The sequence below is a fragment of the Macadamia integrifolia genome, chromosome 9 (genome assembly GCF_013358625.1).
Source record: "Macadamia integrifolia cultivar HAES 741 chromosome 9, SCU_Mint_v3, whole genome shotgun sequence".
NCBI lineage: Eukaryota > Viridiplantae > Streptophyta > Magnoliopsida > Proteales > Proteaceae > Macadamia > Macadamia integrifolia.
The window spans coordinates 5,133,202-5,161,170 of NC_056565.1; the positions used below are offsets into that span (position 1 = coordinate 5,133,202).

The 27,969-nt window shown below is 38.2% G+C and overlaps 3 protein-coding genes across 3 annotated transcripts; 2 read left to right on the forward strand and 1 right to left on the reverse strand.

Moving 5' to 3' along the window:
• Positions 1-3,316: 3,316 nt before the first annotated feature.
• Positions 3,317-8,911, reverse strand: LOC122089040. Its single transcript, XM_042658455.1, has 2 exons — positions 8,446-8,911; positions 3,317-3,375 (listed from the first exon to the last, which is right to left on the reverse strand). Exons 1-2 carry the CDS (start codon positions 8,909-8,911, stop codon positions 3,317-3,319), a joined length of 525 nt encoding a protein of 174 aa, XP_042514389.1.
• A 4,696-nt stretch (positions 8,912-13,607) lies between these two features.
• On the forward strand, positions 13,608-17,582 carry LOC122089392 (transketolase, chloroplastic-like). The gene is made up of 7 exons (XM_042659084.1): positions 13,608-14,297; positions 14,814-14,904; positions 15,002-15,107; positions 15,307-15,589; positions 15,684-15,832; positions 15,927-16,080; positions 16,207-17,582. Exons 1-7 carry the CDS (start codon positions 13,812-13,814, stop codon positions 17,161-17,163), a joined length of 2,226 nt encoding a protein of 741 aa, XP_042515018.1. The 5' UTR covers positions 13,608-13,811; the 3' UTR covers positions 17,164-17,582.
• A 3,753-nt stretch (positions 17,583-21,335) lies between these two features.
• On the forward strand, positions 21,336-27,114 carry LOC122089350 (3-phosphoshikimate 1-carboxyvinyltransferase 2). The gene is made up of 8 exons (XM_042659007.1): positions 21,336-22,112; positions 23,551-23,795; positions 24,048-24,201; positions 25,049-25,263; positions 25,345-25,462; positions 25,554-25,764; positions 26,505-26,566; positions 26,662-27,114. Exons 1-8 carry the CDS (start codon positions 21,765-21,767, stop codon positions 26,878-26,880), a joined length of 1,572 nt encoding a protein of 523 aa, XP_042514941.1. The 5' UTR covers positions 21,336-21,764; the 3' UTR covers positions 26,881-27,114.
• The last annotated feature ends 855 nt before the right edge of the window (positions 27,115-27,969 follow it).

The following is a 27,969-nucleotide window of genomic DNA, read 5'->3' on the forward strand; positions in this document are numbered from 1 at the left end:
GAATTAGGTGGAGAAAAAAGATGAGAAGAAGGAGACGGAAATTTGTGGGAGAAGAAGATGAAAAAAAAAAACTATTTCGGTGGTGGGTACCGTGGGTTTCATATATGATTTTTTTTTTTTTTTTTAAATACTGTTTAAGTGGATCGAATAATTCGGTTCGGCCCGAATTATTCTCGTTTTAAATTCAAATTAGTAAAAAGCGCGTTTTTTACCGAATTTTATTTTTAATTCAGATTCAGTCAGAATTTGTGATTTAATTATGAAAAATTAGGTTCGGCCGAATAATTCTCTAATTATTCGGCCGAATTGTTAACTAGGCCCCAAGACCCGGTCCATGGGGTTGTGGGGTCAGTATGGGCCCATAGGATTAGTCAGACCGAAGGCCTGGATACCCGTCGTTAGGAAGAAAAAAAAGAAGATGAAATGACTTTATGTTCCAATAATCATGCAATCTAGGCCATGTAGACTTGTTTTTCTGCCATTACCATCTCTAATACTATGGACCATGCATTATTACATGGTCCATAGTATTGATGTTTTCCATTACACCACTGTATGTACAAATACTGGACTATTAGTCTCTATGGTTTTTTTTTTTTTCGGATAAATGAATAATATATTAAAAGAAAAGAAAAAAAACACAAAGCCGCAATGGGTAGCCAAGAGCTAGAGCCAAAGAAAAGCCAAACAAGAGAAGGGGGATACAAGAAAACCCCCAAGGGGTGGAAAGAAAAATCCAACCAAAAAAGGAGGGATACAACAAAACCCCGGTAATACATAAAACTAAGGGGGAGAGAAAATGAGAGGAATGTTCCAAGAATATGCCCGGTGCCTATTTCTGCTAGAATCAGGGAAAATAGCACATTCTCTACGGATTGTCTACTGGTTGATTAGATTATCTTCCCTATGTGTTTACTAAGCTACGGAACAAAGAACACATTGCAATAGTAAACCAGATTTCAAACTATATAGAGATTTTATTTAAGTTCATGGATAGGTTTTGTTTACCTTGTTTGCTTCTAATTCACTTAAAAAATAATAATAATAAATAAAATAAAATAAAATTACAAGTTGTCCAGGACAATATTTTGCTTGTCAATTTGAGAAATAGGGGGTGCAACAGTAAAAAACTCAGGATAGCAGCGTGAAGCCACAGGTTTGATTCTTGAGAGTTGCCACTTTGTGTACCTTTCATGGCCTTTGGCTAAAAGATCAAGTTAGTGGCCAATGTGCAAAAATACCAAAGGTTAGGACAGTCTTCAATCCTCCCCTCCTTGGATCCAAAGAAAGCTGGACTTTCTATGTCAATCCGGAGGGATAAATTCTGAATTACATTATATTCATCTATTTATTTTATTATGTAACTTCTATATTCTATTTTTCAAACTGCTGCATATGTACTCTGTTGTACACCAATTAAATACAAATCATTTATGTATCTTTAAGCTTTTGTTAAAGAAAATATGACATTATGTTCCAGTAATCATGCAATCTTGGCAATGTTAATGACTTGTTTTTCTGCCATTACCATCTCTAATGCAATGGACCATGCATTATTACAAAGTTCTGTCCACGGTCTTTATTGTCTATACGTTGGCGGGGACTTCGATCGAGTAGAGAATTTCAGCTGGTGAAAGATAAGGAGTTTCATATTTTTGGTCCTTCATGTGGTAAGATCCAGCCAGTGTATACCCACAGATTAAGATGAGCAAAGGACAGACAAGCTTCTATACAACTTATTATTACCAACATTCTTTTCTTAGAATAGCTCTCCAACAGTCAACTCTTAAGTTGTTGATCTAAAACTTGCTATAGGTAAATAGAAGGAGATCAACTCTCTCTCTCTCTCTCTCTCTAAATTGATTTATATTTTGGGAATACTCTTTGATGTAGAGTTGCTAAACCATTTACTAGGTTTAGTTTTGTTGGTCATTCACTCAGTCAACTGGATCGACCTGACAGATTGTCTATGTTTGTATGTACAAAGTGCAAGCAAAACTAGTTAATTCAGCACTACTAGTGTTATTCTATATGTGTAACTTTTTGAATTAAAATTTCATTAAGTACATTTTAATGGCTTCTACTTAATAATGATATTGCAATCTAATTGTACCTTTTACTTCCCTATCGTTATGGACCTAGCCAGCCTGTTCGAGTCTCACAGAATTCATTATGATGTAATATGCATATTTGTGTGCCTGAACTCTGGAATTAAACTAACAAGGGTTTTTAGACTCAAATAATGTCAAATTATTGAAAATTCACTTATTGTGTTTCTGTATGTTCCTTCCATGCACCTTTCTCTAAGTTGTGTTTTTTTTTTTTTTATGCCCAGGGTGTCCGGATCTTTGACCTAACTAGTCCCTAGGGTCACTGTGATACCGCTTACACAAGACCGGGTCAGTCCGAGATGGAAACTCTCGTGCGGTGGCCCTAAGAAGTTATCACGGGACTTCGCTTCCTGAGGTGGAGTAATGTGTCCCCTCCAAGTCAACTGTGCTAACCCCTTGGGGTTAGGTTGTGCTATTGAACTAAGTCACCACAAAGTTTATGAATGTTCAGTTCACATAGCACTTGCGTTAGGTAAGTATGTTCTCAATTGACATTTGGCGTTTCCCTGAATACAACTCTCTTCATCCATTACTCACTCTTTGGTCAAAATATATGTTGCCTACATATTTATCATGGTTACTCGACCTCACTAATTAAGGCCTTTTTCCCAAATACTTGGATCAGCTATCAATCCTCTTCTGCCGTATTTCTCACATAAATATGCATTTATAGGTATAATGAACATTTATTGTTCCAAATTATTTAAAAATGGTTTTATGACCTTCTCTTTTCCCTAGATCCAACATGCAAACTCATTGATGCAGAACAGATTCCAAAGATTTAACCCTTGACGTTATGGGTAGGAAAGTTATCCCACCTGTCCCTGCCAAATAAGATTAGGCTTGCTTATTTGGCAATTAGGGATAGGACGTTTAGTCGTAGAAAGTCCACGGAATTTTTTATTCTTGAATTTCACTAGAATGTGACGGCTATTATTATAGCTAACAGGAATTATCCGATTTGAATCGGAATAGGACGACCCAATTTCAATTAATGTTGATTCCTAGAACTTATTTTGGAATCAGCCATGAATGCTCTTTGAACTTCATTTTTTGGTAAAAATTTCCCTAGTATGTAAAATAACAGAAATTTTAAAACCCTTACCTCTTGTAACGAGGTCTAAAATCACTAATCTATGGAAATCTTGCTTCTTCCTAATTTTTATTTCTAGGGTTCAAGCCGATTCTAGGACATCTGAACAATTCTAATTGGAATTGATGGAGGTTAATCTCATGATCAATTCCAAGTTCTTAGACCTTGGAACTGAAACAAAAGTTAAACAAAAACAAAGAACAATAGGAAATGGTGATATGCACCCTTTATTTTGTTAAAATTTTTCTTTAGTTCCAGGTGGCTTGTTGATAGGGATAGGAAGGAGAGAGAGAGAGAGAGAGAGAGAACAACAACACAACTTAGCCTTATCCCAACTGAATAGGGTCGGATACATGGATCCAAGGAAAAAAAAAAAAATTTGGACATCCCACTCACGAATCGGCAACCCAAACCATAGCCCTCCAAGTAGCTCTATTCGATACCGTATTTGGGTGAAGATTTAATTTTTGCATGTTTCTTCTTACTAACTCATCTATGGTCATTTTTTGTCTATCATTAGCCATTTTTGCTCCATCCATCTGCAGCTGGTTACTCCTCCGTACAAGGGCATCCAAAGGCCTCCTTCGAACATGCCCAAACCATCATAACCGACATTCTCTGAATTGGTGCAATTCCTAAATCGGTTTTAACCTCGTCATTTCTTATTCTATCCCTCAAGGTTTTGCTGCACATCCATCTCAACATCTTCATCTTTTCCACATTCAACTTATCTACGTTACGCTTCTTGATTGCCTAACATTCTGCACCATATATCATAGTCGGTCTTATGACAGTCTTGTAGAATTTTTCTTTAAGCTTTAGAGGGATCCGTCGATCACATAACACTCCAGACATCCCTTTCCATTTCATCCATCCTACTTTGATTCTATGGGAAACATCATCATCAATCTCACATTCATTGTTTAAGGTAAAGCCTAGATATCTAAAGTAGTCACTTTGTGGAATCTCTCTCCCCTCAATTTTCACTCCTTTGCCATCAATCCTCAATCGACTAAAGTTACACATCATATATTCCGTCTTCGTTCTACTTATCTTAAGACCTCTTGATTCCAAAGTGTATCTCCATATTTCCAACTTATTATTAATTTTTGTTATAGTTTTACAGTCCAGAACAATATTATCTGCAAAAAGCATACATCACGGAATCTCTCCTTGAATATCCCTGGTTAAATCATCTATGATTAGAGTAAATAGGTAAGGGCTCAATGCGGATCCTTGATATAGTCCGATAGTAATTGGGAACTGAGCACCTTGGCCTCTCACTGATCTCACACTAGTCATCACATCACCATACATGTCTTTAATTATATCCATGTATTTCTTCTCCAAAACCTGCCAGATTAAATCTTTAGGGACCTTGTCATAGGTTTTTTTTAGGTCGACAAATACCACATGAAGATCCCTTTTGTAGTTTCTGGATTTTTCCATAAGCCTTCTAAGAAGGTAAATCACTTTTGTAGTGGATCTTCCAGGCATGAAACCGAATTGGTTCCCTGAGATATTGGTTTCTCTTCTTATGCGAACCTTTATTACCTTCTCCCAAAGTTTCATAGTATGGCTCATAAGTTTTATGCCTCTATAGTTGTTGCAGCTCTGAATATCGCCTTTATTTTTGTATATTGAAACAATAACACTTCTCTCCACTCATCCGACATCTTTTTCGTGCTCATGATCTTGTTAAGCAGCATGGTTAACCAAACAACTCCATGTGGTTCCAAACTCTTCCATACTTCAATTAGGACCTCATCCGGATCTGGAGTCTTCCATACCTTCATCTTCCTTAGAGCTTCCATAACCTCGGTCACTCCTATCTTACATACATACCTATGATTCCTGTTGTCAAGCAGAATACTCGAGCCACTCGTATTAGAGTTGTCTCCATTAAGTAGGTTACAAAAATATTCATCCCATCTCTTATTTATGTCTTCATCATTCACAAGCATTCTACCCTCCTCATTCTTAATACATCAAACATGGTTGAGATACCTATTCTTCCTTTCCCGAAATTTAGCAGTCCTATAAATAGCTATTTCCCCTTCCTTGATATTTAAATTGTTGTAGAGATCATCATATTTCTTCGCCCTTGCTTTCCCCACTATCTTTCTTGCCTCGTTTCTGGTGGCCTTATATCTCTCTTTATCTTCAACGTCCCCAGTCCTGTGCCAGATCTTAAAATTATTTTTCTTAGTTTTGATGGTAGTTTGAACCTCCTCATCCCACCACCAAGTCTCCCTAGGGGCCAACTTAGTACCCCTAGATACCCCTAGAATCTCCTTAGCCACTTTCTTAATGCAATCTGTCATTTCATTCCATATCGTTTGGCATCTCCATTACACTCTCACTTCCCATGCTTCTCCACATTATCTGTAAACCAAGCAAACATGTTTCCTTGGTTTTTTCTTCGCTAAACAAAAGCACAAGTCCAAGATCAATAATCGATGTTGAGGAGGTTAAACTCTCCCTAGGGATGACCTTAATGTTATTGTATGGTTGTCCTTGTTGGCAACCCCACCACGTGGCAGTGATGATATAGCCAGTTTGGGTGACGTGGTCGAAAGTGATGGCATGGCAGCGTTCAATGTTACTGATGAGATAACATAGCCACATTGTATGCATGGAGTAGTTTGATTCATCTATGGTAGATGATGAGGGTTTCTGGGTCAAAATTAATAAAATTGGTCTATTATGATTGGGGGCATTTTCGACAGTGAAAATGACATTTTTGGAAGACCATTTCTTCATAAAAAATATATATTATAATTTATCTAGTCCAGTGCATTTGATTTCATTGTGTTTCGATACCGTATGAAGAAGTTACAGTATTTATGGCATTTAGGAGCAATTTTGGCATTAAAGATGAATTTTTTAAAAGAAGTGTTCTCCATATAACGATATGGTAAAAATCCGATCTTTCCAACAGTTCTAATTTCATCGTATTCCGATTCCGAATGAGAAAGATGCATCATTACAAAGGTCTAGGGGCATTTTGATCTTTTTATATGACTGAGTCATATGATCAGATCTTCTGGAAAGTCGTAGAGCATCCAGTCGCGATTCCAGTGCACTTCGTTTCATCTTGATCGGATATCGTATGAAAAAGTTACATCTATTTCCGTGAAGCCGATTTGAAAATCCAAACCAAAAAATTCATCAGTTGCCCTCAGTGTTGGGTGGAATTTTCAGATTTTAATTTTGAAATTTGAGGGGTTTTGTGTAATTTCAAGATTTTAAATGTCTGAGTTGATAATGGTGTTTCAACACTGAAATATATGGAGGCAGGGGCTTGATTGTAATAAAAGAGAGTATAGAGTTGTAAAATGGAGGGTTCAGATGAAGCCACGTAGGCCTTATTCTCATCTAACGGCTGTTGAACTTAGGCGCTGACGAGACGGCTGAGATTCCTGCGTGAAAGTCCTCATTGGTGAAGTGCATCGGACATTATGGTATGGCGCCTCAACATAGTGAGTCTTGATTGTGTGTAGCGTATGTGCATAGAATTTATAAAGAAATTCTCAATATCTTGATCTGAGCCAATCATATCAGATCGGTTCCGATCTAACGGTCATGATCAATGGAGCTTTATTAAAGTTAGTCGATAGCGTACCGTGAAACGCGCTACACTAGCCAATCGACGATCAGCAATGCATCTGATGATGTCAGCGCATACATCATGATGATGTCATCTTTGACTTTGTAAGATTCAAATCTAATGGTTTAGATCTATTGTCTGTTGGTTTAATCGAACGGCTTAGATTATAAGATCTTTGAGATGAGATATACGGTCAGATCTACGCCTCTGTTGCGCGCACCGCCGGTGTAACCTACGCCACTCTTACGAAGATTCTATTTCAGGCTATCTTATTGCTCCAACTTCAAATGGTCATATATCCCTAATCTTAACTCCGATTTGGGTGACTCAAGTTGGAGATTCTTCATCTCTCCGAGCTTGACCCACCAGAGAAAAGAAATCAGGTAGAGGGGTTGCAGAGGTGGGCGAAAAAATGAGTTGAAGCTCATGGAAATCTTAGGGTTTGAAGGAAAGGCTTCCATCCTCTTGCACTTGATCCATAGCCCCCATTAGAGGCTTAGGAAGTTGCTGGAAACCAAGGCAGCAAACTCTATTGATTATTGCCAAGAGGAAGAAAAAGAAAAGGGAAGAAAAGAAAAGAGAAGAAGAGGGAAATAGAGAAGTTTTCCCCTCTCTGTGTGTAAATGTGGATGTCATTATTGCTCCACTGAAAGTAAAGACAATGAGAAAAGAAAGAAGAAGAAGAACGTAGAATTTGGTTCTTGTGAGTTGCTTCAAGAAACCCAAGTGCCAACCGAGGTTAAAGCATTGGCGGCACCGAGACAACGTGGTTGTGGTCCGCATCAAGTGGAGATCGACATTATTTCATCTTCGACGGTTACTCCTTGCCAAGGTAACATCACTTTTGTCAAATTTTCATTATTATAAATCATTGTAGGCAAGATGTTTGATAAAATGCCTAAGTGATAATTGTAGTCTATGTGAAAAAAATTTACATGTATGAGTGCTTCACTATAGGGCATTGTTATAAACTCAACTTTATTTTTGATTGGTGTTCAATGGGTACTGGACACAGGGGCTATGTGTTCCTTAGTAGTTACTACTACCTAAACCTATTTGCCTTGGGTGCGGCCTCTCAGATCATTTTGAGAATACTAGGGTGAAGACCTAGCCATTGTATGTCATTGGTGGAAACTGAAAATGTGTTCCCTTGGCTGTGGATGCAGTCATAATTAATATTGAGTAAATGTTGAGCCCGACAGTGGGCATTACTCCGTGTATGTAGGCAATTGGTCGAAGTACGTATTTCTTATATTGTGGATGTGTATGCTCGTATTTATATTGTGGATTGGAGTGATTGGCTGCAGGATGGGTGTGTACATCTGGTATACCTAACCACTTGGTGGTGCAGTGTAGATGTGCATACGACTGTGTATGTATGAGATAGTGATTACCGTGTGAGGTTTATGAGACAGCTCTGGGCAGCAATACATGTTATGTGAGTAAGTTCTGTGCAGCGGTAAGAATTTTCAGTAGTATGCATAACAGCTCTGGGCAGCATCAATAGACTATGTATGTATCTATTGAAGTGCAAATAGTGATTGCCACATCAAGGATACAATTGAAAAATGAAAAAGAATTTGGCACACTGATTCACCCCCTCTCAGTGTTAACCGGGACCCAACACTTACAGTCCTTACACATCCATCTGTCAGACCTTCTAGTGAGGAAGAAGTCTATTTGACTAGAATGTTGTCCACTTTTGTAGATAATTAGGTGTTCTTCCCTTTTCGTGAAAAGAGTGTTCGCAATGGATAGATCGTAGGCGGTTGCGAAGTCCAAAACTGAGGTTCCCTCCTCATTCCTCTCCCCAACTCCATACCCTCCGTGCACCTCCACATAACCTCTCCTATCTTTATCAATGTGACCGTTTAGATCGCCTCCTATAATAATCTTTTCATCTGGTCCAAAACTATGCATTAATTCATCCATGTGTTCCCAAAATTGTAGCTTGCAGCTCTCATCCAACCCTGCTTGGGGGGCATAAACGTTAATAATATTGACCACTTCTGTATCTAACACCAGCTTTAAGGAAATGATCATATCTCCCCCACGTTTAACATCTACCACATCATTCTTAAGATCTTTATCCACCATTATGCCAACTCCAACTCTACCACTTTAGTCTCCCACATACTAAAGTTTAAATTCGTCCAACATTTTAGCTTTCATCCCTTTTCATCTTGTCTCTTGGATACATGCAATAATCCTTCTCCTTCTCATGACATCTATCAACTCCAAACTCTTGTCTGTCAGTGAACCAATGTTCCATGAGGCACAACGAATCCTTTTAAAAAGGCCAACATTCCTTACACACTCTTGTACATGATGCAAAGTAGATCAATGCCGTGTGCCGTATGCGTGGGATGTCCTGTTAGTAGGGAAAAAGGACATAGGACACAAAAATGAGTAAAATATAATCAAAAAATATGGGGATCCATGCAAAGGGTGGATTGGCTAAGTATAATATGGTGTCGGTTGCCTATCTGACGCACCAAAACAGAACTTTATATATATATATATATATAGTAAGCAAGAAAAACACAAGGATACAGGTAAGTAATGAAACTTAGTACAATAAATAAAACGCACATGCTAAAAGAGAGAATGAATTCTTTTCGGAAGCATAGCATACTCTAGTGTCGCCTTAGTCTCTCTCTCTCCTCTCCATAATAGGGGGTAGATATGTCATTTCATAGGGAGATGAGAGAAATAGACTTTTTTTTTTTTAAATATATATATATAAAGAGGAGAGAACTAGACCCAGGGAGGTGTTAGTGTATACTCTGCTTTTGGATAGAAAACTCAATTTATTTTTTAAACTGTCAACATGTAACACGTATTATCATGGTGCACTTTTGCCCGAGGAATTTTGATAATACATTTTTATAAGAGAAAATAAATAAATAAATATGTTTGACATTCCAATAAAAATAGAATTCTAATACGTAATGCCTAATATAATATAGTTTGCTTGTTAAGTTGGTTTACGATATGAGATTTTGTACCACAAACTTGGATTTGAAAAGTGTTAAAACTCCCATGACTTGCACTAGCCACAAAAATAATGCCTACAGTTAGCTCTTTGAAGTTTGAAGATGAATATTTAATAAGGTGATAGTATCTAATAATAAGTAATTTTTTAGTTAATCCCACGGTCTATAACTCATAGCTTCTATTAATTGGCAAAAGAATTTATTTTTAGTTGTTTTGGTATAATATGAGTAAAATACTACGGGAGCTCAATTGTTACCTGCCCGTGGTAGGAACCTTTCCTGAGTGCTTATCTTAAATGTCAATAAGTGCCATGTGGCAGATTAGATTAGATTAGGCTGAAATTTTTGGGAAGGTTGATCCTTAGGTACCTTATGCACGTGTCAAGTTCATCCGTATGAGATTTTTTTTTTTTTTTTTTTTTTTTTTTTTAAATATAGTCCATGTTAGAGTTTGCAAATTATTAAAATAGAACTTTAAAAATCTAGGGTTGTGGGAGATTGCACAGTAATTGTTGAGGGTATTTTGATTGATTTAAGCTCTGATATTTGACACATGGCTAATATAGATCATGATCTTTTTATCCAACTGGTCTGAATAGCCACATTGGTTGTTCATGTGGAAGGGCTTGTAGGAAAGGTTCATACAATGGGGTGTGTAGGAACCTTGTTTTCAAATTCTATTTTTATTAAGGGCAAGAGAACTTTGCAAGTCTGACGCAGAAAACAGGAGACTAGTAGGCCAATGGGTGGGTGCACGGGAGAATAATCAATGCACACAGGCGGGGGATAGGGGCTTCCTAGTCTTTTTGCCCCCACCAATTTGGGAATCTTTGCTTCTTCTTAATTTTTATTTCTAGGGTTCAAGCCAATTCTGGCAAAGTTCTTTTTTCCAATATATATATATATATATATTTATTTATTATTATTATTTTTTATCCCCACCCCCTTCAAAAAAAATGATTGACTTAATAAATTGAATTTAACAAATTTGAAGTTAAATTATAGATACACTCTCACTTAGGGGTGTAAGTTTAACCTTGACAATCTGAACTCGCCCTGAGCTTGAACCCTATTTAACCCGACTATGAGGGCCAACACGACCCAACTCTATGTGGGGTTGGGCCGGGTCTGGGTTGAGGCATAGAAAACCCAACCCGACCCTAACACGCCCTGAGTCTCACCCTGATTATTATTATGTTTTGCAGAATGCAGGTGTCTCTCCCAGCCAAGGAAGTTTCTTGTTGTTGTCATTGAGTTTCTTGTGTAATAAGAATATGATAGAGAACAATATTGTCAAAAGAGAGAGCATACAGCCAAAGGAAAAACCCATCTCTGAAGAACAAGTCTTGTTTCTCTCTTACATTGGAATTTGCATTCACTTTTGAGTTCTCTATTGTATTAAATAGAATTATTGAAATTTAGAATTGAAAATGTTTAGTTAAGATTTTTTTATTTTTACACTAGAACATTGCACATATATATTGATGGGAAACAACTCTACCTGCCTAATATGTTGGGTTGGGCTTGGCCTTGGCCCACATAGACTTTCATTGTGGCCAAGATTTAACTCAATCCATAATGTCATTGCATGTTGTTGTTTGAATGAAGAAAGTAACTAAAACAATACAAGAAAGCTTTCCTAAGCTTTTGAAAAACCGACAAGAGAACTTCATTAATATAAGGGACCATTTATCTTTAGACTCTTAGCACATGCCAACACTTTGAGGAATTTAAGGGGCAGAGGGTCAGTAACGGTCAATGTTTTTCAAAGTTTGAAGGTAGCGGAGTGGTTTGAAGAAGAATTTGAATTGAAATCGGAATTGAATCGTACTTATCTGAATGTGATTCCACTAAGAAGACTAGCTAGTGTCTACCCGACCCAACCCAGCCCAACCCTGAGTCCTGTAGGGTTGGGCTTGAGCATGAACCTGGTAGGGTTGGGTTAGGGTTGGTTTGAGTTTTGGGACCTGGGGTTGGGTTACGGTTTTGAGAAACCCGGCCTTGTTTCACCCCTACTCTCACTTTTATCTTTTTCATTTGTACAAGTATTGTAAAATGCATAATGTATATACGAAAGTGTATTTGTTATCAAAAAAGGCTAAATGTGTTATATGCATGACCCTTTTATGGAATAAACTACCGAGGGTTTTCCTTTTGTTAATTAAAGGATAAGTAAAATATTATTTCATTTTTCTCTTGTATAAAGAAACTAGGATTGTTAATTGTTTATTACAATGTTGATTATTAGACATCCTAATATAATTATTAAGTAGTAGAAGTCATTAAATTGTGCATTGACTGTAAATTATAGAAAAGAATTGGGGGCAAGAAATAAGTTATTTACTACTAGAGACAACCACCTTACAAAATAATTTATCATTCAATAAATTTTTAAAGATGGAAATTGGTGAAGTAAATGGGAAATAATAATAGTTTAAGATGTGAGTGGTTAGAACTGAAAATGTCATTCTACCGACTCCCCAACCCTGACGTCCCTTCCACTTCCATTTTCACAAAAGGATAGATTGAATCGTGACCCATGCATTCCTTGCTAGCGACCCATTTTCCACTCTCTCACTTTACCTGTATAACGGCATCACTGGCCGAGCTGCTATTTTACAGCCGTTCTCCTTGGCTACCATTGATTTTTTTTTTTTTTTTTATTAACCGAAGTATCCAGGCTAGCTTCCTCGGCTACCATTGATTCACGTTAACTGATTTCCTTCTTACAACAACCCCTTCCCCCTGCCTAAAAAATAAAAAAGCTCTGATAAGTGAAGGGAAGTCGCGTGTAGTTAAATTGAAGAACTTTCTAAACTGATTTTAATGGTTTGATTGGCGTGAGGGAGGCAGATATTAAGAATGATTCTGTTCCTGATTGAGTGTGAGAGGTAAAACAAAAATCTTCATAAGAATTACATAAGGGGGGATGGAGAGAATTGCTTTTGCAATGTGCAAGGTGAAGGAGTTGAGGATTAAAGATTGGTTCCTACATAAGGTTTGGGTCGTTTAGGAGGCATTATCAACTTTGTGAATTTAATAATGACCTTAAATGTATATACTTTTTTTTTTCACACAACGTGGGTAAAAATGAATGCATGATTGAAATGATTAATTGGACAACATGAGTATATAATTAGAATGTTGATGAATACTTTCATGTGAATACCATTGTATAATGTGTAACTCTAATTCCTCAACGGTAAGAAATTTTTTTTAGGGCTTTACCAAAAAAAAGAAAAATGGAAAAAAGATCGTTGCCTGATCAGGTACTCAACATCAGTGTAGGGGCCAATGATAGTGTGTGCACGAATTTAATCAGATAAAAAAATCCTCTACTTCCTCACATTGGTACAGTGGGGCTCTGGACGATTGAGAACACCTTAGGATATGTGCCTTGGTATTCCCAGCCGTCCAAATCTTCACTGCATCGATGCATTGCTCTTCAATCAGACGTATTTGCCCTGTTTTTGAATAAAAGCCATCGGATTGTTGACTTTGACCGAACAGGACTCTTGTTAGATCCTTCGTCTAATTCAGTATCCACGTGTCAATGGAATCGTGGAGCGCAGCCTACCCGAGCCCGAGCCGAGCCGAGCCGAGCGTTGAATTTGAGAACCCAATATACGTCGATATCATCGAATATTCGTTACCAACAAATCAATAGGAAATTAAAAATTGAATACTACCCATAATCGACGGTTGAGATGTGTTTTCTTGCAGATCCAACGGTTAGAATTTGACTCATTCTCGTGCCTAACTAGAGAAGTTATAAAGGTCTGTTTGTTAGCTTTCTACCTCTGCTCTTCTCCTACCTGTTTTTCCCCCTTCATCATACTCTTATTCCAATTTGGTTAAAATTCCAAACCGAGAGAGACGAAGAACAGCTAGTCCTGTCTCTCGTCTCTTCATTTCTGCAAATTTATAATCTAGTAATCTCCTCCCACCTCCTCTGCGGAAGGATCAGTAGCTAAAGCTCTTTCTTCCACAGAGAACAAACAATGGCGGCTTCATCTTCTTTTACCGTCTCTCAAGCCCTTGCAGGTCGTACTACCATTTCCCAGTCTGGCTCCACCTCTAATTCTGACCGTCTAGCTCTCTCCGGATTTAAGCTCAGCACTCTCGCCGGCCGAGGCATCAAATCTCAGTCACTGACCGTTGCCGGTTCTCGCAGGCGCGTGTACTCTAGATCGTCCATCCGTGCCTCTGCTGTGGTAACCACCGGCAAGACTGAAACGGATTTGATTAATAAATCGGTCAATACGATTAGGTTCCTTGCGATCGATGCCGTCGAGAAGGCTAACTCTGGACACCCTGGTTTGCCAATGGGTTGCGCTCCAATGGGTCACATCTTGTATGATGAGGTGATGAAGTACAACCCTAAGAACCCCAAATGGTTCAACCGTGATCGCTTCGTGCTGTCTGCTGGACATGGATGCATGCTACACTATGCTCTGCTTCATCTTGCTGGATTTGACAGTGTTAAGGTATGCCTTTCGATTGTCTGTTGATTTGTATGTAGGCTTATCTTTTATGAATTGCGCAAGCACTTTCCCTGCATTCCTTTTACGGGTTCTTTTGGATCCACTTTGAATTTTTGGTCTTTACATCGTTCGTTTTTATGTTTTACTTTAATTGATCATCTTTTATATTTAATTTTTGGAGAGATTTATATTTGTGTATTATGTCAACATGGATCTCGTTCCTCCCGAAAAAGAGATCAAAATTTGAAAAAATTGCATGTTGGGCTAAGCTGCGGCTATGTAATGGGGAAGATGGGATTAATTGGTAAAAAGAATCCTGTCTGGGATTTTATTCTTGCTAGGAAAACCCAACCAAGTTTTTTGAAACTGGTTTAGGATATTCATATTTCTGCTTGATCAGATTATTTTCCTCCGTCAATCCCCCTCCCTCTCTGGGAGGAGGTTGAAAGTTGAAACAGTTTCGAGGATGCTGATTTGCTCATCTACTGAATCTTGTATGTGTTTCAATCTATTTACTAGGAAGAAGACTTGAAGGCTTTCCGCCAGTGGGGAAGCAAAACTCCTGGTCATCCTGAGAACTTTGAGACACCTGGTATCGAAGTCACCACAGGTTGGTCTTTATTTCTCTGATACTAAGTTCTTCCATCCAGAAATATATATTTGATGTCTAAGAGTTCTTTGTTTTATTTCATTATTTCTTTCTGTAGGTCCTCTTGGTCAGGGTATAGCCAATGCTGTTGGGTTGGCTTTAGCAGAGAAGCACTTGGCTGCTCGTTACAACAAACCTGACTCTGAGATTGTCGACCATTACACGTGAGATTCCAATTTCTTAATAGTTCTAATTTATTTTTTTCTCCTACTTGAAGTATTGGCAAGCTGTTTTATTTGGTTTTATTGATATGTGTATTTCCCTAGTCTATATGTCAAGTCATGATGATTACATCTTGCTGTTACCTGTGATAATCTCCTTGGCCTTATTTTCTTTCGTTTGTTTTTATTGCTGTTTCCGCAGATACTGTATATTGGGGGATGGTTGTCAAATGGAGGGAATCTCAAATGAAGCTTGTTCCCTTGCTGGGCACTGGGGACTTGGTAAGTTGATTGCTTTCTATGATGACAACCACATCTCCATTGATGGAAACACAGAAATTGCATTCACTGAGAGCGTGGACACCCGTTTTGAGGGTCTTGGTTGGCATGTGATTTGGGTAAAGAATGGTAACACTGGATATGATGACATTCGTGCGGCCATCAAGGAAGCAAAGGCTGTCAAAGACAAACCCACTTTGATCAAGGTTAGATTTTTTTTCCATGCAGTACAGTTCCGAAGAATTTGATTTCAGTTTGAAGTAGGGTGACGACTTTTGTTAATGTGTGATACATTTACAGGTCACTACTACTATTGGTTATGGGTCTCCTAACAAGGCGAACTCATACAGTGTACATGGGAGTGCTTTGGGCACTAAGGAAGTGGATGCCACAAGGAAGAACCTTGGATGGCCACATGAGCCTTTCCATGTTCCTGAGGAAGTGAAGAAGTAAGGCAATTAAAATAGACTTGCCCCTGTTCTTCCCTCTTGATTTGACTTCACATATTCCACTTGAATTAATCTTTTTGCTCTTGTTTCATAGGCACTGGAGCCACCATGTTTCTGAAGGTGCTGCTTTTGAAGCGGAATGGAATGCCAAGTTTGCAAAGTATGAGAAGAAGTACAAGGAGGAAGCTGCAGAATTGAAATCGATTATAAATGGTGAATTGCCTTCTGGTTGGGAGAAGGCTCTTCCAGTGAGTATTGCTAGCCAATGTTCTTGATTTTAGTTTTTGTGTCTTATTGATAATCAACTCGGTTTGTTAGATTAGTATTAAGGGTTGGCTAGTCAATTTGGTTGACATTTGTTTTCTTGTTCCCAGACTTACACTCCAGAGAGCCCTGCTGAAGCCACCAGAATTCTGTCTCAACAGTGCCTCAATGCACTCGCACCAGCTCTCCCTGGTCTACTTGGTGGTAGTGCAGATCTTGCATCCTCCAACATGACCTTGCTGAAGATGTTTGGGAACTTCCAAAAGAACACCCCAGAGGAGAGGAATGTCCGATTTGGTGTTAGGGAGCATGGCATGGGCGCCATCTGCAATGGCATTGCCCTCCACAGCGGCCTTGTCCCCTACTGTGCAACCTTCTTTGTATTCACTGACTACATGAGGCCTGCAATGAGGATTGCAGCCTTGAGTGAGGCTGGAGTCATCTATGTGATGACCCACGATTCCATTGGTCTTGGAGAGGATGGGCCAACCCATCAGCCAATTGAGCATTTATCTAGCTTCAGGGCCATGCCTAACATTCTGATGCTCCGGCCTGCAGATGGAACTGAGACTGCTGGTGCATACAAGGTTGCAGTTTCCAACAGGAAAAGACCCTCAATCCTGGCCCTATCCCGTCAAAAGCTTTGCCAGCTTCCCGGAACATCAATTGAAGGAGTTGAGAAGGGAGGGTACACTATATCAGACAATTCTACAGGAAACAAGCCAGATTGCATCTTGATTGGTACTGGTTCTGAATTGGAGATCGCTGAAAAGGCTGCTGAGGACCTCCGGAAGGAAGGAAAGGCAGTCCGCGTTGTCTCCTTTGTAAGCTGGGAGTTGTTTGATGAGCAGTCAGATGAATACAAGGAGAGTGTCCTCCCATCTGCTGTGACAGCCAGGGTAAGCATTGAGGCAGGATCAACTTTTGGGTGGGAGAAGTTTGTGGGTCCCAAGGGGAAGGCAATCGGAATTGACACGTTTGGGGCAAGTGCACCAGCAGGAAAAATATACAAGGAATTCGGTATTACAGCTGAAGCTATGGTTGCAGCAGCGAAAGCAATGTTCTAGGCCTTATTAGTTGCATTTCACTTCTATAATTTATTTACCATTTGAATTTTGGTTCCAGTGTTCCAAGTTTGAAAATACAACTGGAGAGGAGGCCAAGTCTGGAGAGCTTTGAGTCAGTAACGGCCTCTTGTTTTTTAGAATAAGAACCTTGATTTTTTTCACCTTTCCTCTTATTTTCAGCGGTGGAGAGTTTGAGCCTCCAAATTAGAATCAAGAGCAAGAGTCAAGATGGTTGATTAATTTCAGTTATTGATGGATTCTCTTGTTTATTTTTGTAATCTTTTGAAGGTTTTTAGTCATCACGGATTTCAAATTTTCCCAATGTGGAATAGTGTCATGTAACATTGTGTCCTCAATTTATTGATTGTGGAATAACCGAAGAATATGATAGGCAATCTTATAATCGACTTTTTCTCTCACGCATGGAACTTGAATGCAGTTGCTGTTTACAGCTAAGAACTTATGAGCAAGTGCTTGTGTGAGTGCCTTTGAAGTGGGCAGATTTCTTGTTCTTTTGAATGACTAAACGGGCTTCTCTTTTGGTTCATTCATCCAATTGATATGTGTGAGATTATTTGCAGGACTGGAATTGATTTGGTGGTTAGATTCAAAGCCACTGAATGAGGCTAAAAGGTAATCTTGTCATACATAAATAAATGGGTCTAACCAAAGCACTAGCTTGAGGCTAAGGGATTGTGTCCAGTGTATTGAAAGAGTTCCAACAAGGGTTGAATACTTTTTAAGTAAATGTGGTTGGTGAGGCTTCCAGTCTCAACTCTACCTATCACACAAGGGGTGTGTTTGGTTGGCAAGACAAACAAATTAAAAATTGAAACATTGAAAAAAGAAAAAGGAGAAAGACAAAAACTCATCATTGTCTCATCAATATTTTTACCTACTATTTTTTTTTTTTTCATCCCAACCTAACACACCTTAAAGGTAGAGAGTTTTGTGTGGATAATGAAACCATTTTAGGAGAATCTAGCCATTAGGTTGTCATTATTCTTTTTTTCTCTCCCCCTCCTCTTCAATCATAATTGTATCAAATCTGAAATGCCTTGGCACTATTCTAGAGTCCATTATTGTACAAATCCATTGAGGTCTAACTCCATTTAGGATCAATCACATTTAGTTTGTACACATGCAGAGACCTAAGGTTACACAAATCAGAAAATTGAAGCAAAAAGTTAGTGGGTTTGGATTAGAGTTATTTCTTCTTCTCTGTTTGAAACTTTACTAATGGTTTAGAGTTATTTCTTCTTCTCTGTTTGAAACTTAACTAATGGTTTGGATTTGACTGGAAGGTCATATTAAAAGAGTTTTTTTTTTTTTTTTTTTTTTTTTTTTCTTAGACAAATTTGGGCTTTACAGGGAGGGACTTAGTTCAGGGTATCGGATCTGGTATCAGTTGGTCATGATCGATACAGATACTATAGCAATTTGCATCAATTGGTATCAGTTTAAGTCGATCTTTACAAAAAAAATGCTTGTTTATGTGTGTCTACACCTAGCATGGTGGGTGCAGATTAAAAGATCGTATAGTTTTCTCACTGAAGATGCTCATGTGTATCCTCCTATTAGCCCTGCATGTTGGCATGAGTTCAAAATGACATCTATTATTCCAATTGAATCAAAGCGCTATATCATCTTGGATGGGAAACTTTCTCCAAAAACATTATCATCTATTCCCCTTTATAGAAATTGGCAATAAACTTCGTTTAACAAAAAAAAAAATTCCATGAACCATTGAAGCCTAAAACCTTAAACAATTTAACCCTAAACTTTGAAATATAATCCAAAGTAGTTGGAGAACATAAAATCCCAACTAGAAAACCTACTACTAAAAGTCGGTAAAGCTGTAGTGGACAAGAAAGAAGAAACCTTGCTGGAGTTAAAGGAGGAAGAGAGGTTGTTAGATGGAAATGTCACCACCACCTCACCATTGCCTTCATTGTTGCCATCATCAAGGGAGAAGAGAGGCTGTTAGAAGGAGATGGCACTACCATCTCACATTGCTTTATTGTTGCCACTGTCAAGGGTGTCAACAGTTATGTTGTTGTCATCATAGTTACTATTTTTGCAATTGAATTCATTATAACAAATAAGGATATTTCATAAATTTAAAAAAAAAAAAAAAAAAAAAAAAAAAAAGACAAAAAAAAGAGGAGAATGATTTTATGCCACAGTGGAGGGTTACGACTAGATATAGAGGTGGGCGTAAAGATAGTTCTATCCCTTCCACCCTATTAATGCTTTTAGGTGTGATCCCATTGACCTCCACATTAGTGTAAAAACCACACTCTTAGGCAAAGAAATTTTCCCCCAACAAACAAACAAACAGGAATAGGTTCCTCAAATTATAACAAGAGGAAATTTATCACATTACACCAATATCAGTGCAAAAATAATATCATCTATATAAAAAAAATACTAAAACCTAAGGATCGAGATATTCTCGAGTCTGTAGGGGGCGGAGATTATTCTATTATTAGTTACAACATTTCATCAAAATGAAAATTAGGTAAGTTTGCAACCTACCTAGGTAAGGCTCAAGTTTTTCCTATAAGAAATGACTAAAGATGATACGAGAAAAAAAAAATAAAAAAAAAGTGTCAAACCATTTCAAGTGATGAGTTAGATGGGATAAATTGGATATTTATAAGCTAGCAACCAAACACTCCTTTCATCCTTTCCTATTTTTTATATTCTCTTTTTCTTTTGCACAATCGACCCTCTAATAATTCATTTGGTGGACTTCCCATGAATCCCATGTCCCACGTGGGTTGTGTATACTCCTCTTGGAATGAATTGAAAAGTTAAATAAAAATGACACGTGCATTAAAAAAATTAAAAAATATTTGAACATGCCTTGAGATTTGAATATTGATATCTAAGAGTTGGGGGATGGGCCTGTTCGTGAGTTGCAATGGACAGTTGGGGATCATGTGATTTCTGATCCAAAATTTCTATTTTTATTTTTTATTTTAAATTTATATGTATTTTTTGAAAAATATTAGATTTGTCATTGATATACGTAAATCTGACTTTACCAAAAAGATATACATAAATCTGTGTTTATTTTTTAAAAACATTTGTAGTGATCGAGAGGACCTTGAAATGTATGTCTAAATACTCTCAATCACTCAATATTCACCACACTACCACACTTAGTGTAGAGAATAATCACTCATTTATCTCTCTTTCGTCATTCTTTTGGTAACGTCTTTTATTTCATCTGAATTCTCCCATTGATCGAATCCCTTACTTCAAAAAAACCAATGGTATATCTAATTTCTTTCCTATATTTATCTATACATTTAAATTATGACATTGTAAATATAATTTATTTGAAGAAAAAGACGTGAAATATCCCTTACTAAATTATTATATGGACTGATGCTGATACCTTCTTTGCCACCAACCAAAGGGAGGTGGGTTCGGTGGTGGATGGTGTCTCTATTGTAATAAAATAAGTGTAGAGCCAAATGGAGGGATGAGTAGGTTGTGGAAGGAAGGGTCGTTGAAGACCTTGCACTTGGACTTGGGACTCCAAATAACATTAAAAATAAACAAAAAGAAAAAAGTACCCCACACATCTCCAACCCACATTTTATGTTGATTTTTTTTTTCTTATGATTTTATCTTGCATTTTAAGGAACCATTAGACAATCAGACTTTGGAGTATCAAAACCTAATCTGAATTGATGAAATCATTGATATGAGTTTATTGAATCATATTTGGATAATTTTTGTGAACCTGAAACCAAATCCCATTGCATCAAAATTGATAAGACATTTAATCAAATTAAAAATTAGACCAAAATTAATATAACTTGATAGAAAACCAATATCAGTCCAAAATTCTTTAAAAAAATTAATTTTGTCCATGCTTGTGAATACATTTCCATAATAAATCGAAACTAAACCATTAATACACCAATAAGAAAAATCAAATCCAAACCCGTGCACCCTCATCGTTCTGTTTTGATTTCACTCATTTTCACATTGAAACCAGACCACAGGAGTTAATAGAGAACCACAGTGAACATAAAAGTGAAGTACTGGTCGCTCAGCCCACGTGGGACTCGTGGGCCATTTTGGATTGCATTTTCCAATCTTCTGACAAGTAGTCCAAATTAGATAAGTAGAAAAGAGACTTAAGACCTTACTTGTGGAACGGAGGCCAAACAACCCCTCAGCCCCGACTTGAGTCGACCGATTCCGATTCCGATATTTAACACCCCCTGACTCGTTTACCCTCACACGCCGGCTGGAGGTTCCGGACGGAAAACGGGGTTTGGTGAGAGACTGCGACTCTTTCGGTCAAAAGGTACTTCCTCTTACCTTACCAACCCACCCTCCCTCCTTCCTTCCTCCCCAACTCCCAAGCTTACTTCATATACGCAGGTGGTGCTGCCTTTGATCGGAGACGGTGGGAAGGAATTGGTAGGTGAATGATTACTGCCCGGCTTTGATCCTTTTTTTCTCCAAAATTCCCAAAAACAAAAATCTCTGAAACCAAATCCAACTCCAACGATTAAATTAATACCCACCCACCTTCCCTTTCTTCCTCCTCCTCAGTGAAACGTTTGAACACTTAGATGGCGCAGGTTGGCAACATTTCTAAGGGCATCCAAAATGCCCACTGCGTAACTTCTCTTCCCAGACCTCAGAAACGCAGTTTCTCTCTTTGCTCTGTGTGGGTAGGATCGAATATCAAAGCTCCTGGCGGTTTTGGTGCCATCAAGTATGATGGGCCTTCACCCAACTCCTCCTTTGGTTCTGTTAGGGTTCCTCTCAGGGTTTCTGCTGCTGTTGCCAGCCCTGAGAAGCCCTCCACCGTTCCCGAGATCGTTTTGCAGCCCATCAAGGAGATCTCTGGCACTGTCAGGCTTCCCGGTTCCAAGTCCCTCTCCAACCGTATTCTTCTCCTTGCCGCTCTTTCTGAGGTTTGAATCTCTCTCTCTCTCTCTCCCCCCCCCCCCCCAAAAGGAAAGATAATAACTTTGTTTGATATTGCACCGCCAATTCAATCGCTGTTAGCCCTGGGGAGACTTTGATACTGTTGTATTCATGTAGGAATGTATTATTCAATTGGTTACTTCTTGGAACTTGGTCGCTACAATCCTAATGGGGTACTGAAAATTTGATTCTTTTGTACGCTTTCATGTGAACATGGATCTGTCAAAAGAAATTTGAGATTTGATTTTTATTTTTTGGGGTGTGGGGGTGTTTTAATAATTGCTTTTGCCTGGTTTGCGGTCATGGCGATGATCTGATTTTTTTTCTTCTGTAATCAACATGAAACCCGAATGGGAGTTTTCATATGATCTTATTTAGCGTCTCTTCATATTTTTCTTATATGTCTCTATTCTGTTTTCCTTCGATGGCTGCATAGAACATTTTACTTCAAATTTCCTACCCAATTAATCTTAATTCTTTTTTTCTGACTATAGGAAGCAACTTGTATGGCAGCTTGGATTAATTACTTATTACAGCATTACTTTTTGGTCAAATTTGTTAAAAGGAATTATATAACCAATGGCATGTGTTGTAGAGTTACTAAAGAGATAATCCATGTTTGGCCCTTGCCTTTGGCATGGGCGTGGTAAATTAACTTCTAATACAAATGCGTTCTCGGGGCTTTTGACACAACATTAGTTTAAATCAGAATTACCAGTCTCAGTTTGTGCAGGATGATCAAACCAGCAGAACTGTTGATGGCATAAATTTGGGTTAATCATACACCAACCTTCTCATATAGTCAGGATATCAGTGTTTGACTGGATTTTGACTAAATTGTCTTGTGGTTCAACTGGTTAGCCTAAGATGTATACTGCGCAACTTTGATAAATATGCTCACACATTCAACCACTTGTTAGATGGCAGAACAATTCAAAGTATCAAAGTCATTATGATTGGTCTGTAGGTCCAAATATCTGTGTCTATTTAATCAAACTTATTCTGGTGCTCTATTAGCTTCTTGTAAATATTTGTAATTGATATTTGCAATCCGCTTATTATGAATGTTTTATTTTGATATGCATAATAAGTGTTCTATCTGATGGAGTTGCCATTATGATATTGCTTTTAGCCATTGTTCTATCTTATCCAGCATTTCATATGTAGAATATCTGTATTGTTAACAACTTTTTTAATAAAAAGATAACTTCGTGAACATGAGAGACTTGGAATGTTAGAATGTTACTTGACTGGTTCACTCAGCATATGTGATTAATTAATTGAATCATGCTGACGTGGCCTACAGCTACTATGGTAACCATATGATGAGGACTACTTGGCATGGTCCAACACTTGTATTATTTGTAACATATTTTCCTAGACATTTCCTTAGATTATTCATTACACATGTTTATGTTTTATCAGGGAACTACTGTTGTAGACAACTTGTTGAGCAGTGATGATATCTATTATATGCTTGGTGCTTTGAGAACCCTTGGGCTACATGTGGAAGAAGACAGTGTGAATAGAAGAGCAATTGTGGAAGGTTGTGGTGGGCAGTTCCCTGTTGGGAAGGAATCCAGCGAAGAAATTGAACTTTTCCTTGGAAATGCAGGGACTGCAATGCGTCCATTAACTGCTGCAGTTACTGCTGCGGGTGGAAACTCAAGGTTTGTCGAAAAAACTCTCATTATTCCACCTTTTTGTTTAGGTTTGGCTGGAGTCTGGACTTACCCGACTTAGTAGTATGAACCAACATTTTCAGAAGTAAGGAGCTAATGTCTTCAAAATCACTATGCCAGATAATTGCCACAAATATAATTAACTACTATCTGACCAGTTTGACTTTAGGGTATAGATTTCATGAGTAGCATTGTAGGATATGCCCTTGAAGCTAATTTATTTATGTGTGTGAGTTTCAGTTATATACTTGATGGTGTCCCTCGAATGAGAGAGAGGCCAATTGGAGACTTGGTCGATGGTCTGAAGCAGCTTGGTGCTGATGTTGATTGTTTCTTGGGTACTAAATGTCCTCCTGTTCGTGTAAAGGGAAATGGGGGCCTTCCTGGAGGAAAGGTGAGGTTTATTTTCAATGAAGTTTTTGTTGCTGGATGTTGTTATATTTTGATTAGTCAAAAGAGAAGATATCTAGATAAATTTCCTGCCATTTTAATTTGAAAACATTTTCATGTTTGTGAATACAAATTTAAATTTTATATTTTTATAAAGGAAGTATATGTATTAAGTTTGATTTTGCCATGTGTTATATATGATCTGGTTTGGACAAAAGGTAGTTGCAAACCACCTCTTTTACAGAGGCCTTGGTTTGATTATATACCGAGTGACGTCACCTTTATAAAACTTGCTTATATCTGTTGCTTGTTGACCTTGCCTTGCTACATTCATCATGACATCACCTAAGTTCAACCATACAAAGTCTTGTAAGTTGTGACGCTAACCTGCCCTTTGTGTTGTAAATGGGATAATAAGCACTTGCAGCCCAAGATTCTTTCTTGGATTTGGAAACTCCAGACTCTACATGTAATGGGAAGTTGTCAAATTATAATATTCCAACAAATTTCATCCTTAGTGGGATTTCATGCACCTGGAATTCCTTTACTGCATGGTATTTATTTTCTCTTAGTTAGTCCAACCCCAGGGTGATTTATGGTAGGTTTAATAATTTCCTGAAGAACATAAAGATATTTGGGAATTTCCTTCTGTAATTCATTATTCATTAGTAAATGCTTCCACATGCTGTTATTTCTTAATCGAAGTTATGTCTTTGTTTTATGGGCTTCATTTCCTGGATTTAGCTTGGATGCAAATGCCATTTACATCTCTATAGGGTCCTGCCTTTGGTAGTGGGTGGCTGAAACTCATTTAGCATTTCAAATGAATTCACCTTTGGCTCCTATTGCAGGTGAAACTCTCTGGTTCTATCAGTAGTCAGTACTTGACTGCACTGCTTATGGCAGCCCCCTTGGCTTTAGGAGATGTGGAGATTGAGATTATTGATAAATTAATTTCAATCCCTTACGTTGATATGACTTTGAAATTGATGGAACGCTTTGGTGTCACTGTGGAGCACAACAATGCCTGGGACAGGTTCTTGATTAGGGGTGGTCAAAAGTACAAGTAAGTCCTCTGATATATCACTGCACTCCTTTGCCAGGTGAATGGTTACAGTAAAGTTGTAATGAAACGAAATGCCAACAGGTCTCCTGGAAATGCCTATGTTGAAGGTGATGCTTCAAGTGCTAGTTACTTCCTAGCTGGTGCGGCTATCACCGGTGGTACAGTCACCGTGGAAGGTTGTGGGACTAGCAGTTTACAGGTATCTCTCGTGGCCATATTTTCCTTTGTCTCTTGTTTTTAATGCTGTCATTATCTTCTATTGTCATTTATACATTTCCCTGTGAATGCAGGGCGATGTGAAATTTGCTGAGGTTCTTGAAAAGATGGGGGCAAAAGTTACCTGGACAGAGAATAGTGTCACTGTTACAGGCCCACCTCGAGATTCATCCAGAAGAAAACAGTTGCATGCAATTGATGTCAACATGAACAAAATGCCTGATGTTGCCATGACACTTGCTGTTGTTGCACTTTTTGCTGATGGTCCAACTGCCATTAGAGATGGTACGATCTAGGTTGTGGGAACTAGTTATAAGGAAAGATAGTATTTGGCAGCACAAAGGAATTCCAATTTTATTTTAGGATTGAAAAGAGCAGGCTTCCCAAAATGAAACCCATCCCTCTAAAGATATTGCTGCTCATATATCTCATGCCCCATGAAGGATGTGTGGAACTTACCATTTTATGAGGTAATAGTGGAGGGCGTCAGTTTATAGAATACCAAAACCAACCCAACTCAAAAAGGCTGATGAGACCTTGACCATGAAGGGTAAAGGAGGGGGTTGTTGTGATGCGGCCCTTCTGCCGAGGAGCTCTACTTCTGATAACCTTATGACATACACTAGGACCATGTAAAACAGGATGGTTCCACTATTTAGTGTGGTTCTGACCCCCAGATCCAGATTAGTAGCAACTCGACTTTCTTCCAAAATGGTGTCATCTTTTTCCTGGCCATTCAGAAAATGATACCTTGGATGGTTGTCAAGTTGATATTTCCTCTCCCTCTCTCTCTCTCTCTCTCTCTCTTTGTTGGGGGGGGGGGTGCTCTTTGACTACATCCTTGGATCCTCACTCCTTCCTGTACCATTTTTGGCACGAAAAAGATGGGAGAGTTCAGAGTCTGGTAAATAGTACCCCAGGCTTTATTACAGTAATTTCCTTTTCACAATTGATGTTTTGATAGAGAAAAGGTTGTCTTTGTTATTCTGTCTACCTAATGATCCCTTTTTTATGTCTTTTCACAGTGGCTAGTTGGAGAGTGAAGGAGACTGAAAGGATGATTGCCATTTGCACTGAACTTCGGAAGGTTGGTATCTTTTATAGTTTTCTACATGGGTTTCCTTGACAGTCTGGTTAAATTCTTCACTTTTTTCTGAGGCCCTCTTTGGTTGTCCATTTTAGCTGGGAGCAACAGTAGAAGAAGGGCCTGATTTCTGTGTTATCAGTCCACCGGAGAGATTGAATGTGACAGCAATTGACACATATGATGATCACAGAATGGCCATGGCATTCTCACTTGCTGCCTGTGCAGATGTTCCTGTCACCATCAAGGATCCCAGTTGCACTAAGAAAACCTTCCCTGACTACTTTGAAGTCCTCCAGAGGTTTACAAAGCATTGAGTGGACCTTGGATTTCATTAATCTGTAAAAGAGGAGCTTAAGATATTATTCAATGATAGGCAGGCCACTCCCAACGATGCTGTCTTACGCTGCCCCTACCATTGGAGTCAGGAATGTAAACAACCCTTTCTTGTAGTGCCTCTGTAATCTATATCTCAGCCATGGTGAGTGTGGCTGTTTATTGTTTACGACTCTAATTTTATTCTAGAGCTCAATTATTTTCCAGTTTTCTTATGAGCCAGTTTTTATATCATTAGCCGATATTTGTATTTTATGTGGGTTTCAAGATCGAGCTTCATTTCTGGTGTTACGATGGGTCATAAACTTTTTATCGCATGCAACTATAGACATAGCCCCAATATGAATTATGTATAAATGTATTTTAGAAATGGTTCCATCACTTTCTCTGGGAGATGAATAAAATTACAGAATTCAATATTTTGTCAATGAAGTCAAAAAACAAATAGTGTGGGCTAAGTTGTTGTTGTCATTGTTGGCATGTTGCTTGTTGTTGCTAATGGAGTTTGTAGTTGCTGCATGCTTTTCTTAACATCTGGGTGACTATTCTTCTTTAAATTCATAGGTTAATAACTCAATCCTGAATGTCTTGACATTCTGTTTATGCAATCTGAATTGACAGGTTTTTTTTTCCCTTGAAATTTCCTTACTTTCTTAACCATGACTAACAAATGTGGTTGAACATTACAAATCACTTCCTTGTTTGTATGACGACGGACCCCCATTCCACCATTTTTATCTCTGGTTCGACAGAGAGAGGTAATCACATGGCTCAAACAAAATTGAGCAACTTTAAGCTATTCAGATGAGAGAGATCGTCTTCTTTCCATAAATATTAAAGTCAGATAAAATTGAAACAGTATTGTTCCAAATAAAATCAGGTTGCTTACTACATGAAGATTTTTATTTTGTGTTCTATTTAGTTTTCACAGGTTATGTCCAGAATGGTGACTTAAAACTTCCGAAATATTCTAAGAATTGCCACTCTTGGATTCTCTAGTCTCTGGTGATTCTTAATCCCTTTTTCCTCAGCATATTTGATTGTGTTTTCTGTTAACTGTGTCATCTTTC